At 59.6% G+C, this 17453-nt stretch overlaps 1 protein-coding gene across 6 annotated transcripts in view; it reads right to left on the reverse strand.

Annotated features, from left to right (window-relative positions):
- Window positions 1-17453, reverse strand: part of itgb4 (integrin, beta 4) — a 181908-nt gene that overhangs the window by 22152 nt on the left and 142303 nt on the right. For all 6 annotated transcript variants that reach the window (XM_063030905.1, XM_063030903.1, XM_063030899.1 and 3 more), the window contains exons 32-34: window positions 6594-6731; window positions 5680-5862; window positions 4710-4829 (exon numbers count right to left, since the gene is read on the reverse strand). In XM_063030905.1, coding sequence (XP_062886975.1) covers window positions 4710-4829; window positions 5680-5862; window positions 6594-6731 — 441 coding nt within the window. The remainder of the gene's footprint in view (window positions 1-4709; window positions 4830-5679; window positions 5863-6593; window positions 6732-17453) is intronic.

A 17453-nucleotide genomic window follows, 5' to 3' on the forward strand; every position in this document is an offset into this window, starting at 1 on the left:
GTCTGACACTCCCAACAACATGGCTACGAGATCCTGATGTGATTCTGACTGATGGCCCTGTCTGCAGCCTGTAACTACTCTCTCCCTCTCCTGTCCACCGTCACTTACACACCTCTTGCCACATGGCAGGGGGAGTTCAAGGTGGCTTAGCACAAAGCCCTGGAGCACAGCGATGAACTGGAAGTGTCTGTCATTTATGTTCAGAGAGGCAAGGTCTGCTTCCCTGCCAGGTGACTCAGGGTACCAGTCACTGTGTGTGGTGATTGGGTTCCCTGGCCATGGCATGACATACAGCAGGCTGCTGACCCTCAGCCTACACAATCAACCCCGACCCTCTCTTCGTGCAGCTCCATGTTCCTTTTTTAATGATTGGAGACATCCTTCCAAGTCTGCACTGCTCAACTACACCCTTGTGACCAATGTACTTACTGTGACAAGAATACACATAGATTAAGATGTTAGCTGTCCTGTGTGATCAGCAGTTGGTCTGCCACCTGTCTTCAGGAGAGAGAGAGATAAGGAAAACAATGGAGCAGCATTTGGAGATGTGTAATGAAGGGATGGGAGAGAGAGTAACAGAAGGAGGGAGCTGTCAAGAGCGGCTCCCCCTTTGAACCCTGAACTGTTTGAAGTGATGGACAGGCGATACCCCAGCAGGGGGATAAAAAGGGACAGGTTCGCTAAGGCAGGACACACACGACACCCGAGGTAACGAGACCCTGGAAGCGGTGCGTCTCTCACAAGTTGGTGGGAAGTACCGGGCCATAAACGCACAGGGTGGAAAGGCACGATCGGCGGGAACCTGGTGTGTGTCCACCCTTGCCTGGGTGCCAGGTTCAGCGCACGGAAATGATTGTATCTGGAAACGGAGGGGTCACGGTCGGTGACCTCAGATGACATCACAAAGGACTCGCCCGAAAGCTGACTGCGAAGGTCTGTCTGGAAGCCTTGAATATTCATTCGTTTTTGCTCTCTCTCTCCTTCCCCCCACTGTCCATCACCACGGCAGCGATTACTGCGAACTGAACTGAACTAAATTGAACTGAACTTTGCATCACTTTGAAACTGGTCATTTACCCCTAGACAACGATAGAGCTTGATTGATCCTGTTATCTTAATTCTGTGTACATGTGTGTTTATCATTGCTGAACTGTTGCATTCATTATCCTTTTGATTAGAGTACTGTGTTGCTTGTTTCTTTAATAAAACTTTCTTAGTTCTAGTAATCCAGACTCCAACTGAGTGATCCATTTCTGCTGGTTTGGCAACCCAGTTACGGGGTACGCAACATTACGAACCCCCCTGTCTTTGGAACGTGGGAGGAAACAACAGCACCTGGAGAAAAACCATGTGGACATTGGGAGAACATACAGCCATGGGTAGAATTGAACCTGAGTTGCTGGTGCTAACAGCGCTACACTAACCGCTACACTACCATGTCTTGATGCCCTTAGTTCACCGGCACAGTCTGTGAGCTCATTGCTCGGGCCATTGAACAGGTTGCTCAGAAACAGAAGGATATTAGAGAGAGAAGCACTGAGAGATCTTCACCTTGACCTTTCTCTGGCTGGGGTGCTGCTCTCCTGTGCGTGTTGTCCAAACACTCAGGGTCTTCGGAGAGGAGGCTCTCCATGTCTGAGGAAGCACACGTCAGGGAAGAGCCAGTGGAAAGGCGGGGTATCACTTCCACCGGTAGTTTCCAGGTTACCTTCCTCAAATCGAAACCATCCCCCAGGAGTCGGACGTGCTTCCATTTGGAGCCTTTCAGAACAAGTTAATGACTCGTGTTGGTATTCAGTGCATCAGTGGCGCTTCACACCCGTGAGCCCTACCTACATCCGACGGGAGGCAGCCCAGCACTGTACAGCACACGCTCACTGATACCTGCTTCCTACTGGACAAAGGCGGCCTTTCAACCCATCCCAGAGCAGTCCCGCTGGTCCGCTCCTACCTCTGCTCACTGCGCTGGGCTCCTGCAGCTTCACACTCACTGACTCGCTCTTCAATTCCTTGCCTCCCACCCTGACACTAGGGGCAAGGGAAGCAAACCCAGGTAGCAGAATGCTCAGGACTGTGCGCATGAACGGGATCGATGATTCTGATCGCAAGGAGTTACCGCAGGAGGGAGCAGACAGCATCAGCTACCTGACCAATAGCAGCAATACTAACACAGTAATTGTATGTCTTTGTATTTGTACTGCTGCAGCCAAACAACAAATTTCACACCATCCATACAAGACACTGATGAAGAATTGGATTCTGGTTCTGAAGCCTCTTAAATCCTTGGAGGAAACAACTCCCCCACTGACAAAACCTGGGACACAATGTTGCTAAGACTATAATTTAAAGTTTAAAGTTATGCAGGATTCAGGAGATAAAAACTGAGCAGACAAGGGGACGGTGGAAATGCTTTAGAGGAATATTCCTGAGTTTGGAGCAAGTGAGCAGTATGGATCCCAGGGCTCAATGTTGAGCCTAATGATGTCAGTGTGTTACCTTCAGAAAGGTGGTGCAATCTGTGCAGATTTGCAGATATTACCAGCTTGGGCCATGCAGATGGTTTAGACGGCAAACTCCATGGACAGTGCTGAAGCAGCTGAAGATGAGGCAGTGTTCCCAGAGGTTTTTGAAGACTCCCAAATGGAGTGTCCAATCACCAAACACCACGCTCTCAATAAACAATCGTGTACAAGACAGGGTGTGATCAGTCCACTCCCTGTGTACCATGTCTTGTTCTGGTCACTGACTCACGTGAGGAAGCTTCAGATTCTGGGAACAATGCACAGCAAAAACTCCGGACTAGGCTGGGATGCAGGGGGAAAGGAAAGGAAAGGAAAGGCTGTCAGTTTCACCAGTGGAAGGAAGCAGCTGAGAGAAAGCTTAAAGGCAACAGTGAGCTCCACAGGAGTAGGAATGACAAACACCAGCTTAAAATCCTGCCAGCAGCATAGGCTCAAACTGTCCCACACAGAAGTTGTCAGTTCAGAATCAACATCAGGCATGAGGAGAGGAGGCACAGCTCTCTAAGACAAGATCATGGATAATGATTAATTCATGAGTTTAGAATCAGAGGGTATGTGCTCCAACTCATGCTCCCAGCAGGTTCCATTCTCTCCTCCGTCAGGATAACACACCCAATCCCAGAGAAGGAAGCCGGAAGCACAAAAGAAAACAACGGCTTCCATAGCACTTTCCCAGGCCTCAGTTAGGAAGGCATCACGTTCAATCAATTATGCCTTAGGGAGATAAATCTAGCAAACTGTTAAACACAATACACACAAAATGCTGGCGGAACTCAGCAGGCCAGGCAGAAGGTCCTGAAGGAAGGTCTCTGCTCGCCTGATGAAGGGCCTCGGCCTGAAATCTCAACTGTTTCCTCTTTTCTATACACGCTGCCTGGCCTGCTGAGCTCCTCCAGCATTTTGTGTGCGTTGCTTTGGATCTCCAGCATCCGCAGATTTCCGCGCGTGTAAAATCGCCAAATGGATTGGAACTACTGTAACACAAGTTAATGTTGATAATGCAGACACTGATGCTTTAGAATATGGGTTTAACACACATAGCTACGGGGGCCAAGACCTCGGGCAGTAATCTCTGGCTTTTGACTCTCCTATCCATTCAGCTCACCTGAAAACTGGCACCTAGAACACCTGTAAATGGGAGCTTGACTGATCTCCGCTGAGGCAAAGATTGTGGGTTGAAGAAATATTAGCTCAGCAAGTGTGCAGGAGAAAATGTGGAGCCACTCCTGAGGTAGGAAAATACTGTGACTTTTACCACCATCCGGCAGAAGAGCATTCCCAGGCAGGAGCAGGAGAGGTGAGAGGTGAGCTGGGTTCTAAAGAGGGCAGGCAGGGAGATGAGAAGTCTGGGGACAGCTTTCCAAGCTAGCTGGCTGCAAGACAGTTAACGGGTTGTGCCACCATCAGTAAAAGAAAAGCAGGGCCACAGACTGGACCAGCACCATGGGTGAAAGTGGCAACCACAGCAGAATGCAATGATGGTGAGGAAGCTAATGTCCTTGCAAGGAAAGACGTGGAACCATTTTCCAGAGACAGAGCTCTCCCACATGCTGAGTTTCACACATGAGAAATGCAGCTCATGGTGGGGGGGGGGCTCAATCTGCACACGAGGGAGACTTCGGGAAACTGTGTGTGACCAGGAATGCTGGACCTTATGAGCAACACATGGAAAGGCTGTCTTCAGACCGGAGACTTCACTAACAAGTGACCAACTGGAGAAAGTAATGTCCATCTTCGTGCGTTCACGGGAGGATTGCTCTGAGATCTCCGATGGTGTTGGCGTTGGTGATTAACACCCGCCCTGGCTGTCTGTGGTATCAGCAACTAATGTGACTAACTGTGCAAACTTATGGATGTGAAACAGCCTATATGGAATTATTTCTTGCTACTGTGACTTTAATATGTTTTAAACAATATTAATATAATATGTGAGTGTATAGAAAACATATACATTTATGTAAATATAAAAACATCCCCCTAAAAGAAGAGGATTTAGAAGGTATGGGTAGCAATCATCAGGAACCTGCGATGGAGAGCCCATACACTGAATAGATCACAACACTACTCTCTCCAGAATTATATTCATGGGTAGGCAAGGCACTGCAAACCCAGCTATGAGATGGTTTAAGACCACTCTTAGTCTCTGTGTCACCAGTGTGCGTCAGCTGCCACAGTTCAAAATCCTACCTGTATCTTCTGAAGTGCTGGGCCGAGGAGACCGCATGACGTCCTGGCTGTACATCAGGAAGTTCTCATACTCATCTTGTGCCTCGGCGTCAATGATGGGGATATCTGGGATGATGGGAACTGAGGGTGACAGGGAGATAATTAAATGCAGCCCCAGAGTACACCAGCACAGACATTCAACAGGGCAACTCACACTGCTTCTCATGCCATAGCAGGAGGCTATTCAGCCTATTAATCTATTCTGGTTCACAGAGAAATATCATTCATCTACTTCGCTGTAACTTATTCTCTCTCGCTGCATTCCCGAAAACTTCCCCCTCACTGACAGAACAGGGGCAATTCACAGCAGCTAATTCATCTACTAATCTGCACATCCCTGGGGTATGAGAGGAAATCGGAATACCCCGGGTAAACCCACACCTTGGGGCTGCACAGTTGTGGGACGGGGGGAGACCTCCGTGATACCACCCCTGCAAGGAGCTGGACCCAGTATCTGTAGCAACCCCAGTCGACTCCCTGTACTGGCACAGTGTGGGTACAACTGTGGGTGGATGTCTGGGGCTGAGCAGATGGCCACAGCATATTGGCAGGCATGTCCACTTGACCCTGACCAGCCAGCATGAGCTGTTTCATACACAGACCATGAGACACGTGGCACGGGGCTGTGCTGAAGAGATTTAGGAGTCTCTCGGACACTGACGTGCATCAGTGCTGACACCCCAGCTCCCGGTGCCCATTGGGACTTCATCTTCAACACACTTGGAAGAGACGTGTTCACGTCTCCTTAACTGGTTTGCAGGGCCCTGGGTAAGAGACGTGCACAGTATGGACGTCCTAGTCCTTTGACCTCATCCCAGGATCCTGCGTCAAGCTCATGCTGTTGCAGGGTGTCGGGAGGAGGGTGCTGGGCAAGCTGGCCTAACTCTCGGGCTGCCCTGGGCTCTGCCTAACTACATGCGGTCTCACTCACTGGACATGGGTCGCTTTGGTTGGGTTGAGAGGTTCATGGTGGCTTCGCGGATAGGTCCCCAGCCAGCCCCGTTCCTGGCCCGAACTGTGTATCGATACGGTTGTTCTTCCTTCAGGTTCTCTATCATCACTGTCCTCTTCTTCGGCTTATTGATCTTCACCGTCTTCGTGGGTCCTATGGGTTCTGTGAGTGAAGAGTAGAGTAGTGGGTGAGAAGATCTGTCAGTGACGCAAACACCCTACTCGCCCCTCCGGTCCGCCACAGGCGGGGAAAACCAGAGATCGCTACATGGTCCAGGGATTCAGCCCACCCGCTCCAAGCGCAGGATCTTCACCGCGACAGGGACACTGGACCCTGGGCTCACAGTGACTCACAACCAGGAGGCGGTTTGGTGTGGGACACCTGCTGGTATCAGAAAATGAAGCCACGGCTTAACACACACGAACACAAAACACTGGAGGAACACAGCGGATCAGGCAGCATACATGGCGGAGCACAGAAGGCCCTTCAGCCCATGCTGAAGTTATGTCAAGCAGCACCCAGACCATCTCCCTCCAAACCCCCACCCATCTCATCTTCTCTTCATTGAAATGTTACAATTGAACCTGCATCTATCACTTACACCGGCAGATTTTCCCACACCTGCACTTGAGCAAAGAAGCCCCTCTCATAATCCCATTAAGTACTTCACCTTCCATCCTACACCTATGGCCTCTACTTCTAGTCTCACCCAACCTGAGGGGAAAAAACACGCATCCAGGGTTTTGTGTGTGTTGCTCCGGATTTCCAGCATCTGCAGGATCTCATGCATCTCCATGGAGTCAGGGCTGGTGGCTGGGCATGGGACAGGGCTGAGATGTACAATGAAGTGGGCTGGGGGAGTGATGTCTGAAGCAGTGCTGTGAGGTACTCACTGTTTTCCTCGGTCACCACCGTGTAGGTCACCTCATACTCCACAATCTCTCCATTGGTCTCTGATGGTTCAGCCCAGCTCAGCTGTGTCACCGTGGGTGAAATGACGTTGAATGCCAACCGTCCCGGCTCGTTGGGTACTGAAGGAGAGAGGACAAGGACGTGGGGTGAGATCTCCTCATACCTCACCGGAAGAGCGATGGCAGGGCATTCGGGAAAACTGCAGCTCCAGTTCCTGGCCCGGTGCCCACACCAGCATCCAAAGCCTCACATGGGTCCTCCTCCCCCTTCCCAAACACCGTCCCATCACTTTGGAACTGGCAGTCAACACCGTCGTCGAGAGAGAGGCAGTAGATTCAAAACCCATTGCCAATAGGTGGTCATCGAGTCACTGGGGGTTCCCTCGGGGCTGTGTGATCTGCTGAGTGACGGAGAAAGACACCTCTCCCTGCCTCTGTGATTCACACTGACTGCCCCAGATTCCACACTCACTCTCAAACTCCATCTACACCTTTTACGTGTTTGATTGATGTTAGCCATCATTTGACTTTTAGGCATCTGTGTTGTGTTTATTTATTTATTTATTTTTACACAAAGTTACTCTGTCTATCGTCCCCTGCCCTCTTTCCCATCCCTCTGTCTGAAGTTGATGACTTCACAGCAGTCAAGGCTGCCTCATTGCCCCAGGTGCTTTTCCCGTTTCAAGGACGCACATCTCTGACTGTCAGCAGGCGGCAGACTGAGGGAGCAGGAGACAGGGAAGGGCTTGGGAGGGAGAGAGAGAGAGGGGGAAGAGAGGGAGAGAGGGAAACGGGAGTGAGGCAAAGAGGAAATCAGGAGGGAAGTGGGAGAGGGGTACGGGAGGGAAGCGGGAGAGGGGTACGGGAGGGAAGTGAAAGAGGGGTACAGGAGGGAAGTGAAAGAGGGGTACGGGAGGGAAGCGGGAGAGGGGTACGGGAGGGAAGTGGGAGAGGGGTACGGGAGGGAAGTGGGAGAGGGGTACGGGAGGGAAGTGAAAGAGGGGTACGGGAGGGAAGTGAAAGAGGGGTACGGGAGGGAAGCGGGAGAGGGGTACGGGAGGGAAGCGGGAGAGGGGTACGGGAGGGAAGCGGGAGAGGGGTACAGGAGGGAAGCGGGAGAGGGGTACGGGAGGGAAGTGGGAGAGGGTACGGGAGGGAAGTGGGAGAGGGGTACGGGTCGGAAGTGAAAGAGGGGTACGGGAGGGAAGTGAAAGAGGGGTACGGGAGGGAAGCGGGAGAGGGGTACGGGAGGGAAGTGAAAGAGGGGTACGGGAGGGAAGTGAAAGAGGGGTACGGGAGGGAAGTGGGAGAGGGGTACGGGAGGGAAGTGGGAGAGGGGTACGGGAGGGAAGCGGGAGAGGGGTACGGGAGGGAAGCGGGAGAGGGGTACGGGAGGGAAGCGGGAGAGGGGTACGGGAGGGAAGCGAGAGAGGGGTACGGGAGGGAAGCGAGAGAGGGGTACGGGAGGGAAGTGAAAGAGGGGTACGGGAGGGAAGTGGGAGAGGGGTACGGGAGGGAAGCGAGAGAGGGGTACGGGAGGGAAGTGGGAGAGGGTACGGGAGGAAAGTGGGAGAGGGGTACGGGAGGGAAGCGGGAGAGGGGTACGGGAGGGAAGTGGGAGAGGGGTACGGGAGGGAAGTGGGAGAGCTTCACAGGAGGGACTACAGGAGGGAAGAGAGAGAGGGGTACGGGAGGGAAGTGGGAGAGGGGTACGGGAGGGAAGTGGGAGAGGGGTACGGGAGGGAAGCGGGAGAGGGGTACGGGAGGGAAGCGAGAGAGGGGTACGGGAGGGAAGTGGGAGAGGGGTACGGGAGGGAAGTGGGAGAGGGGTACGGCAGGGAAGTGGGAGAGGGGTACGGTAGGGAAGCGAGAGAGGGGTACGGGAGGGAAGTGGGAGAGGGGTACGGGAGGGAAGTGGGAGAGCTTCACAGGAGGGAAGTGAGAGAGGGGTACGGGAGGGAAGCGGGAGAGGGGTACGGGAGGGAAGCGAGAGAGGGGTACGGGAGGGAAGTGAAAGAGGGGTACGGGAGGGAAGTGGGAGAGGGGTACGGGAGGGAAACGAGAGAGGGGTACGGGAGGGAAGTGGGAGAGGGTACGGGAGGAAAGTGGGAGAGGGGTACGGGAGGGAAGCGGGAGAGGGGTACGGGAGGGAAGTGGGAGAGCTTCACAGGAGGGAAGTGAGAGAGGGCTACAGGAGGGAAGCGAGAGAGGGGTACGGGAGGGAAGTGGGAGAGGGGTACGGGAGGGAAGTGGGAGAGGGGTACGGGAGGGAAGCGGGAGAGGGGTACGGGAGGAAAGCGAGAGAGGGGTACGGGAGGGAAGTGGGAGAGGGGTACGGGAGGGAAGTGGGAGAGGGGTACGGCAGGGAAGTGGGAGAGGGGTACGGGAGGGAAGCGAGAGAGGGGTACGGGAGGGAAGTGGGAGAGGGGTACGGGAGGGAAGTGGGAGAGCTTCACAGGAGGGAAGTGAGAGAGGGGTACGGGAGGGAAGCGGGAGAGGGGTACGGGAGGGAAGCGGGAGAGGGGTACGGGAGGGAAGTGGGAGAGGGGTACGGGAGGGAAGCGGGAGAGGGGTACGGGAGGGAAGCGAGAGAGGGGTACGGGAGGGAAGTGGGAGAGGGTACGGGAGGGAAGTGGGAGAGGGGTACGGGAGGGAAGTGGGAGAGGGGTACGGGAGGGAAGCGAGAGAGGGGTACGGGAGGGAAGTGGGAGAGGGGTACGGGAGGGAAGTGGGAGAGCTTCACAGGAGGGAAGTGAGAGAGGGCTACAGGAGGGAAGCGAGAGAGGGGTACGGGAGGGAAGTGGGAGAGGGGTACGGGAGGGAAGTGGGAGAGGGGTACGGGAGGGAAGCGGGAGAGGGGTACGGGAGGGAAGCGGGAGAGGGGTACGGGAGGGAAGTGGGAGAGGGGTACGGGAGGGAAGCGGGAGAGGGGTACGGGAGGGAAGCGAGAGAGGGGTACGGGAGGGAAGTGGGAGAGGGTACGGGAGGGAAGTGGGAGAGGGGTACGGGAGGGAAGTGGGAGAGGGGTACGGGAGGGAAGCGAGAGAGGGGTACGGGAGGGAAGTGGGAGAGGGGTACGGGAGGGAAGTGGGAGAGCTTCACAGGAGGGAAGTGAGAGAGGGCTACAGGAGGGAAGCGAGAGAGGGGTACGGGAGGGAAGTGGGAGAGGGGTACGGGAGGGAAGTGGGAGAGGGGTACGGGAGGGAAGCGGGAGAGGGGTACGGGAGGGAAGCGAGAGAGGGGTACGGGAGGGAAGTGGGAGAGGGGTACGGGAGGGAAGCGAGAGAGGGGTACGGGAGGGAAGTGGGAGAGGGGTACGGGAGGGAAGTGGGAGAGCTTCACAGGAGGGAAGTGAGAGAGGGGTACGGGAGGGAAGCGGGAGAGGGGTCGGGAGGAAGCGAGAGAGGGGTACGGGAGGGAAGCGGGAGAGGGGTACGGGAGGGAAGCGGGAGAGGGGTACGGGAGGGAAGCGGGAGAGGGGTACGGGAGGGAAGCGGGAGAGGGGTACGGGAGGGAAGGGGAGAGGGGTAGGGGCGGGAGGAGAGAGGGGTACGGGAGGGAAGCGAAGGAGAGGGGTACGGGAGGGAAGTGGGAGAGGGGTACGGGAGGGAAGTGGGAGAGGGGTACGGGAGGGAAGTGGGAGAGGGGTACGGGAGGGAAGCGGGAGAGGGGTACGGGAGGGAAGTGGGAGAGGGGTACGGGAGGGAAGTGGGAGAGCTTCACAGGAGGGAAGTGAGAGAGGGCTACAGGAGGGAAGCGAGAGAGGGGTACGGGAGGGAAGTGGGAGAGGGGTACGGGAGGGAAGTGGGAGAGGGGTACGGGAGGGAAGCGGGAGAGGGGTACGGGAGGGAAGCGAGAGAGGGGTACGGGAGGGAAGTGGGAGAGGGGTACGGGAGGGAAGCGAGAGAGGGGTACGGGAGGGAAGTGGGAGAGGGGTACGGGAGGGAAGTGGGAGAGCTTCACAGGAGGGAAGTGAGAGAGGGGTACGGGAGGGAAGCGGGAGAGGGGTACGGGAGGGAAGCGAGAGAGGGGTACGGGAGGGAAGTGAAAGAGGGGTACGGGAGGGAAGTGGGAGAGGGGTACGGGAGGGAAGCGAGAGAGGGGTACGGGAGGGAAGTGGGAGAGGGTACGGGAGGAAAGTGGGAGAGGGGTACGGGAGGGAAGCGGGAGAGGGGTACGGGAGGGAAGTGGGAGAGGGGTACGGGAGGGAAGTGGGAGAGCTTCACAGGAGGGAAGTGAGAGAGGGCTACAGGAGGGAAGCGAGAGAGGGGTACGGGAGGGAAGTGGGAGAGGGGTACGGGAGGGAAGTGGGAGAGGGGTACGGGAGGGAAGTGGGAGAGGGGTACGGGAGGGAAGCGGGAGAGGGGTACGGGAGGGAAGCGAGAGAGGGGTACGGGAGGGAAGTGGGAGAGGGGTACGGGAGGGAAGTGGGAGAGGGGTACGGGAGGGAAGTGGGAGAGGGGTACGGGAGGGAAGCGAGAGAGGGGTACGGGAGGGAAGTGGGAGAGGGGTACGGGAGGGAAGTGGGAGAGCTTCACAGGAGGGAAGTGAGAGAGGGGTACGGGAGGGAAGCGGGAGAGGGGTACGGGAGGGAAGCGGGAGAGGGGTACGGGAGGGAAGTGGGAGAGGGGTACGGGAGGGAAGTGGGAGAGGGGTACGGGAGGGAAGCGGGAGAGGGGTACGGGAGGGAAGCGAGAGAGGGGTACGGGAGGGAAGTGGGAGAGGGGTACGGGAGGGAAGTGGGAGAGGGGTACGGGAGGGAAGTGGGAGAGGGGTACGGGAGGGAAGTGGGAGAGGGGTACGGGAGGGAAGCGAGAGAGGGGTACGGGAGGGAAGCGAGAGAGGGGTACGGGAGGGAAGTGGGAGAGGGGTACGGGAGGGAAGCGGGAGAGGGGTACGGGAGGGAAGCGAGAGAGGGGTACGGGAGGGAAGTGGGAGAGGGGTACGGGAGGGAAGTGGGAGAGGGGTACGGGAGGGAAGTGGGAGAGCTTCACAGGAGGGAAGTGAGAGAGGGGTACGGGAGGGAAGCGAGAGAGGGGTACGGGAGGGAAGCGAGAGAGGGGTACGGGAGGGAAGTGAAAGAGGGGTACGGGAGGGAAGTGGGAGAGGGGTACGGGAGGGAAGTGGGAGAGGGTACGGGAGGAAAGTGGGAGAGGGGTACGGGAGGGAAGCGGGAGAGGGGTACGGGAGGGAAGTGGGAGAGGGGTACGGGAGGGAAGTGGGAGAGCTTCACAGGAGGGAAGTGAGAGAGGGCTACAGGAGGGAAGCGAGAGAGGGGTACGGGAGGGAAGTGGAAGAGGGGTACGGGAGGGAAGTGGGAGAGGGGTACGGGAGGGAAGCGGGAGAGGGGTACGGGAGGGAAGCGAGAGAGGGGTACGGGAGGGAAGTGGGAGAGGGGTACGGGAGGGAAGTGGGAGAGGGGTACGGCAGGGAAGTGGGAGAGGGGTACGGGAGGGAAGCGAGAGAGGGGTACGGGAGGGAAGTGGGAGAGGGGTACGGGAGGGAAGTGGGAGAGCTTCACAGGAGGGAAGTGAGAGAGGGGTACGGGAGGGAAGCGGGAGAGGGGTACGGGAGGGAAGCGGGAGAGGGGTACGGGAGGGAAGCGGGAGAGGGGTACGGGAGGGAAGTGGGAGAGGGGTACGGGAGGGAAGCGGGAGAGGGGTACGGGAGGGAAGCGAGAGAGGGGTACGGGAGGGAAGTGGGAGAGGGTACGGGAGGGAAGTGGGAGAGGGGTACGGGAGGGAAGTGGGAGAGGGGTACGGGAGGGAAGTGGGAGAGGGCTACGGGAGGGAAGCGAGAGAGGGGTACGGGAGGGAAGCGAGAGAGGGGTACGGGAGGGAAGTGGGAGAGGGGTACGGGAGGGAAGTGGGAGAGGGTACGGGAGGGAAGTGGGAGAGGGGTACGGGAGGGAAGCGGGAGAGGGTACGGGAGGGAAGCGGGAGAGGGGTACGGGAGGGAAGCGAGAGAGGGGTACGGGAGGGAAGTGGGAGAGGGGTACGGGAGGGAAGTGGGAGAGCTTCACAGGAGGGAAGTGAGAGAGGGCTACGGGAGGGAAGTGAGAGAGGGGTACGGGAGGGAAGTGGGAGAGGGGTACGGGAGGGAAGTGGGAGAGGGTACGGGAGGGAAGCCAGAGAGGGGTACGGGAGGGAAGTGGGAGAGGGTACGGGAGGGAAGCCAGAGAGGGGTACGGGAGGGAAGTGGGAGAGGGGTACGTGAGGGAAGTGGGAGAGGGGTACGGGAGGGAAGCGGGAGAGGGGTACGGGAGGGAAGCGAGAGAGGGGTACGGGGGGGAAGCGAGAGAGGGGTACGGGAGGGAAGCGGGAGAGGGGTACGGGAGGGAAGCGGGAGAGGGGTACGGGAGGGAAGCGGGAGAGGGGTACGGGAGGGAAGCGGGAGAGGGGTACGGGAGGGAAGCGGGAGAGGGGTACGGGAGGGAAGTGAGAGAGGGGTACGGGAGGGAAGCGGGAGAGGGGTACGGGAGGGAAGCGAGAGAGGGGTACGGGAGGGAAGCGGGAGAGGGGTACGGGAGGGAAGCGAGAGAGGGGTACGGGAGGGAAGTGGGAGAGGGGTACGGGAGGGAAGTGGGAGAGGGTACGGGAGGGAAGCCAGAGAGGGGTACGGGAGGGAAGCGGGAGAGGGGTACGGGAGGGAAGCGAGAGAGGGGTACGGGAGGGAAGTGGGAGAGGGGTACGGGAGGGAAGTGGGAGAGCTTCACAGGAGGGAAGCGGGAGAGGGGTACGGGAGGGAAGTGGGAGAGGGGTACGGGAGGGAAGTGGGAGAGGGGTACGGGAGGGAAGCGGGAGAGGGGTACGGGAGGGAAGCGAGAGAGGGGTACGGGAGGGAAGTGGGAGAGGGGTACGGGAGGGAAGTGGGAGAGGGTACGGGAGGGAAGTGGGAGAGGGGTACGGGAGGGAAGCGGGAGAGGGTACGGGAGGGACGCGGGAGAGGGGTACGGGAGGGAAGCGAGAGAGGGGTACGGGAGGGAAGTGGGAGAGGGGTACGGGAGGGAAGTGGGAGAGCTTCACAGGAGGGAAGTGAGAGAGGGCTACGGGAGGGAAGTGAGAGAGGGGTACGGGAGGGAAGGGGGAGAGGGGTACGGGAGGGAAGTGGGAGAGGGTACGGGAGGGAAGCCAGAGAGGGGTACGGGAGGGAAGTGGGAGAGGGTACGGGAGGGAAGCCAGAGAGGGGTACGGGAGGGAAGTGGGAGAGGGGTACGTGAGGGAAGTGGGAGAGGGGTACGGGAGGGAAGCGGGAGAGGGGTACGGGAGGGAAGCGAGAGAGGGGTACGGGGGGGAAGCGAGAGAGGGGTACGGGAGGGAAGCGGGAGAGGGGTACGGGAGGGAAGCGGGAGAGGGGTACGGGAGGGAAGCGGGAGAGGGGTACGGGAGGGAAGTGAGAGAGGGGTACGGGAGGGAAGCGGGAGAGGGGTACGGGAGGGAAGCGAGAGAGGGGTACGGGAGGGAAGCGGGAGAGGGGTACGGGAGGGAAGCGAGAGAGGGGTACGGGAGGGAAGTGGGAGAGGGGTACGGGAGGGAAGTGGGAGAGGGTACGGGAGGGAAGCCAGAGAGGGGTACGGGAGGGAAGCGGGAGAGGGGTACGGGAGGGAAGCGAGAGAGGGGTACGGGAGGGAAGTGGGAGAGGGGTACGGGAGGGAAGTGGGAGAGCTTCACAGGAGGGAAGCGGGAGAGGGGTACGGGAGGGAAGTGGGAGAGGGGTACGGGAGGGAAGCGGGAGAGGGGTACGGGAGGGAAGCGGGAGAGGGGTACGGGAGGGAAGCGGGAGAGGGGTACGGGAGGGAAGTGGGAGAGGGGTACGGGAGGGAAGTGGGAGAGCTTCACAGGAGGGAAGCGGGAGAGGGGTACGGGAGGGAAGTGGGAGAGGGGTACGGGAGGGAAGTGGGAGAGGGGTACGGTAGGGAAGTGGGAGAGGGGTACGGGAGGGAAGTGGGAGAGGGGTACGGGAGGGAAGTGGGAGAGGGGTACGGGAGGGATGTGGGAGAGGGGTACGGGAGGGAAGCGGGAGAGGGGTACGGGAGGGAAGCGGGAGAGGGGTACGGGAGGGAAGCGGGAGAGGGGTACGGGAGGGAAGTGGGAGAGGGGTACGGGAGGGAAGCGGGAGAGGGGTACGGGAGGGAAGCGGGAGAGGGGTACGGGAGGGAAGCGAGAGAGGGGTACGGGAGGGAAGCGGGAGAGGGGTACGGGAGGGAAGTGGGAGAGGGGTACGGGAGGGAAGTGGGAGAGGGTACGGGAGGGAAGTGGGAGAGGGGTACGGGAGGGAAGCGGGAGAGGGGTACGGGAGGGAAGTGGGAGAGGGGTACGGGAGGGAAGTGGGAGAGCTTCACAGGAGGGAAGTGAGTGAGGGCTACAGGAGGGAAGCGAGAGAGGGGTACGGGAGGGAAGTGGGAGAGGGGTACGGGAGGGAAGTGGGAGAGGGGTACGGGAGGGAAGCGGGAGAGGGGTACGGGAGGGAAGCGAGAGAGGGGTACGGGAGGGAAGTGGGAGAGGGGTACGGGAGGGAAGTGGGAGAGGGGTACGGCAGGGAAGTGGGAGAGGGGTACGGGAGGGAAGCGAGAGAGGGGTACGGGAGGGAAGTGGGAGAGGGGTACGGGAGGGAAGTGGGAGAGCTTCACAGGAGGGAAGTGAGAGAGGGGTACGGGAGGGAAGCGGGAGAGGGGTACGGGAGGGAAGCGGGAGAGGGGTACGGGAGGGAAGCGGGAGAGGGGTACGGGAGGGAAGCGGGAGAGGGGTACGGGAGGGAAGTGGGAGAGGGGTACGGGAGGGAAGCGGGAGAGGGGTACGGGAGGGAAGCGAGAGAGGGGTACGGGAGGGAAGTGGGAGAGGGTACGGGAGGGAAGTGGGAGAGGGGTACGGGAGGGAAGTGGGAGAGGGGTACGGGAGGGAAGTGGGAGAGGGCTACGGGAGGGAAGCGAGAGAGGGGTACGGGAGGGAAGTGGGAGAGGGGTACGGGAGGGAAGTGGGAGAGGGGTACGGGAGGGAAGTGGGAGAGGGTACGGGAGGGAAGTGGGAGAGGGGTACGGGAGGGAAGTGGGAGAGGGTACGGGAGGGAAGCGGGAGAGGGGTACGGGAGGGAAGCGAGAGAGGGGTACGGGAGGGAAGTGGGAGAGGGGTACGGGAGGGAAGTGGGAGAGCTTCACAGGAGGGAAGTGAGAGAGGGCTACGGGAGGGAAGTGAGAGAGGGGTACGGGAGGGAAGTGGGAGAGGGGTACGGGAGGGAAGTGGGAGAGGGTACGGGAGGGAAGCCAGAGAGGGGTACGGGAGGGAAGTGGGAGAGGGTACGGGAGGGAAGCCAGAGAGGGGTACGGGAGGGAAGTGGGAGAGGGGTACGTGAGGGAAGTGGGAGAGGGGTACGGGAGGGAAGCGGGAGAGGGGTACGGGAGGGAAGCGAGAGAGGGGTACGGGGGGGAAGCGAGAGAGGGGTACGGGAGGGAAGCGGGAGAGGGGTACGGGAGGGAAGCGGGAGAGGGGTACGGGAGGGAAGCGGGAGAGGGGTACGGGAGGGAAGTGAGAGAGGGGTACGGGAGGGAAGCGGGAGAGGGGTACGGGAGGGAAGCGAGAGAGGGGTACGGGAGGGAAGCGGGAGAGGGGTACGGGAGGGAAGCGAGAGAGGGGTACGGGAGGGAAGTGGGAGAGGGGTACGGGAGGGAAGTGGGAGAGTGTACGGGAGGGAAGCCAGAGAGGGGTAAGGGAGGGAAGTGGGAGAGGGGTACGGGAGGGAAGCGAGAGAGGGGTACGGGAGGGAAGTGGGAGAGGGGTACGGGAGGGAAGTGGGAGAGCTTCACAGGAGGGAAGCGGGAGAGGGGTACGGGAGGGAAGTGAGAGAGGGGTACGGGAGGGAAGTGGGAGAGGGGTACGGGAGGGAAGTGGGAGAGGGGTACGGGAGGGAAGTGGGAGAGGGGTACGGGAGGGATGTGGGAGAGGGGTACGGGAGGGAAGCGGGAGAGGGGTACGGGAGGGAAGCGGGAGAGGGGTACGGGAGGGAAGCGGGAGAGGGGTACGGGAGGGAAGCGGGAGAGGGGTACGGGAGGGAAGCGAGAGAGGGGTACGGGAGGGAAGCGGGAGAGGGGTACGGGAGGGAAGTGGGAGAGGGGTACGGGAGGGAAGTGGGAGAGGGTACGGGAGGGAAGTGGGAGAGGGGTACGGGAGGGAAGTGGGAGAGGGTACGGGAGGGAAGTGGGAGAGGGGTACGGGAGGGAAGCGAGAGAGGGGTACGGGAGGGAAGTGGGAGAGGGGTACGGGAGGGAAGTGGGAGAGCTTCACAGGAGGGAAGTGAGAGAGGGCTACGGGAGGGAAGCGAGAGAGGGGTACGGGAGGGAAGTGGGAGAGGGGTACGGGAGGGAAGTGGGAGAGCTTCACAGGAGGGAAGTGAGAGAGGGCTACGGGAGGGAAGTGAGAGAGGGGTACGGGAGGGAAGTGAGAGAGGGGTACGGGAGGGAAGCGGGAGAGGGGTACGGGAGGGAAGCGAGAGAGGGGTACGGGAGGGAAGTGGGAGAGGGGTACGGGAGGGAAGTGGGAGAGGGGTACGGGAGGGAAGCGGGAGAGGGGTACGGGAGGGAAGCGGGAGAGGGGTACGGGAGGGAAGTGGGAGAGGGGTACGGGAGGGAAGTGGGAGAGGGGTATGGGAGGGAAGCGGGAGAGGGGTACGGGAGGGAAGCGAGAGAGGGGTACGGGAGGGAAGCGAGAGAGGGGTACGGGAGGGAAGTGGGAGAGCTTCACAGGAGGGAAGTGAGAGAGGGCTACAGGAGGGAAGCGAGAGAGGGGTACGGGAGGGAAGCGGGAGAGGGGTACGGGAGGGAAGTGGGAGAGGGGTACGGGAGGGAAGTGG

This window comes from Mobula hypostoma, chromosome 22, assembly GCF_963921235.1.
Source record: "Mobula hypostoma chromosome 22, sMobHyp1.1, whole genome shotgun sequence".
Classification (NCBI taxonomy): domain Eukaryota; kingdom Metazoa; phylum Chordata; class Chondrichthyes; order Myliobatiformes; family Myliobatidae; genus Mobula; species Mobula hypostoma.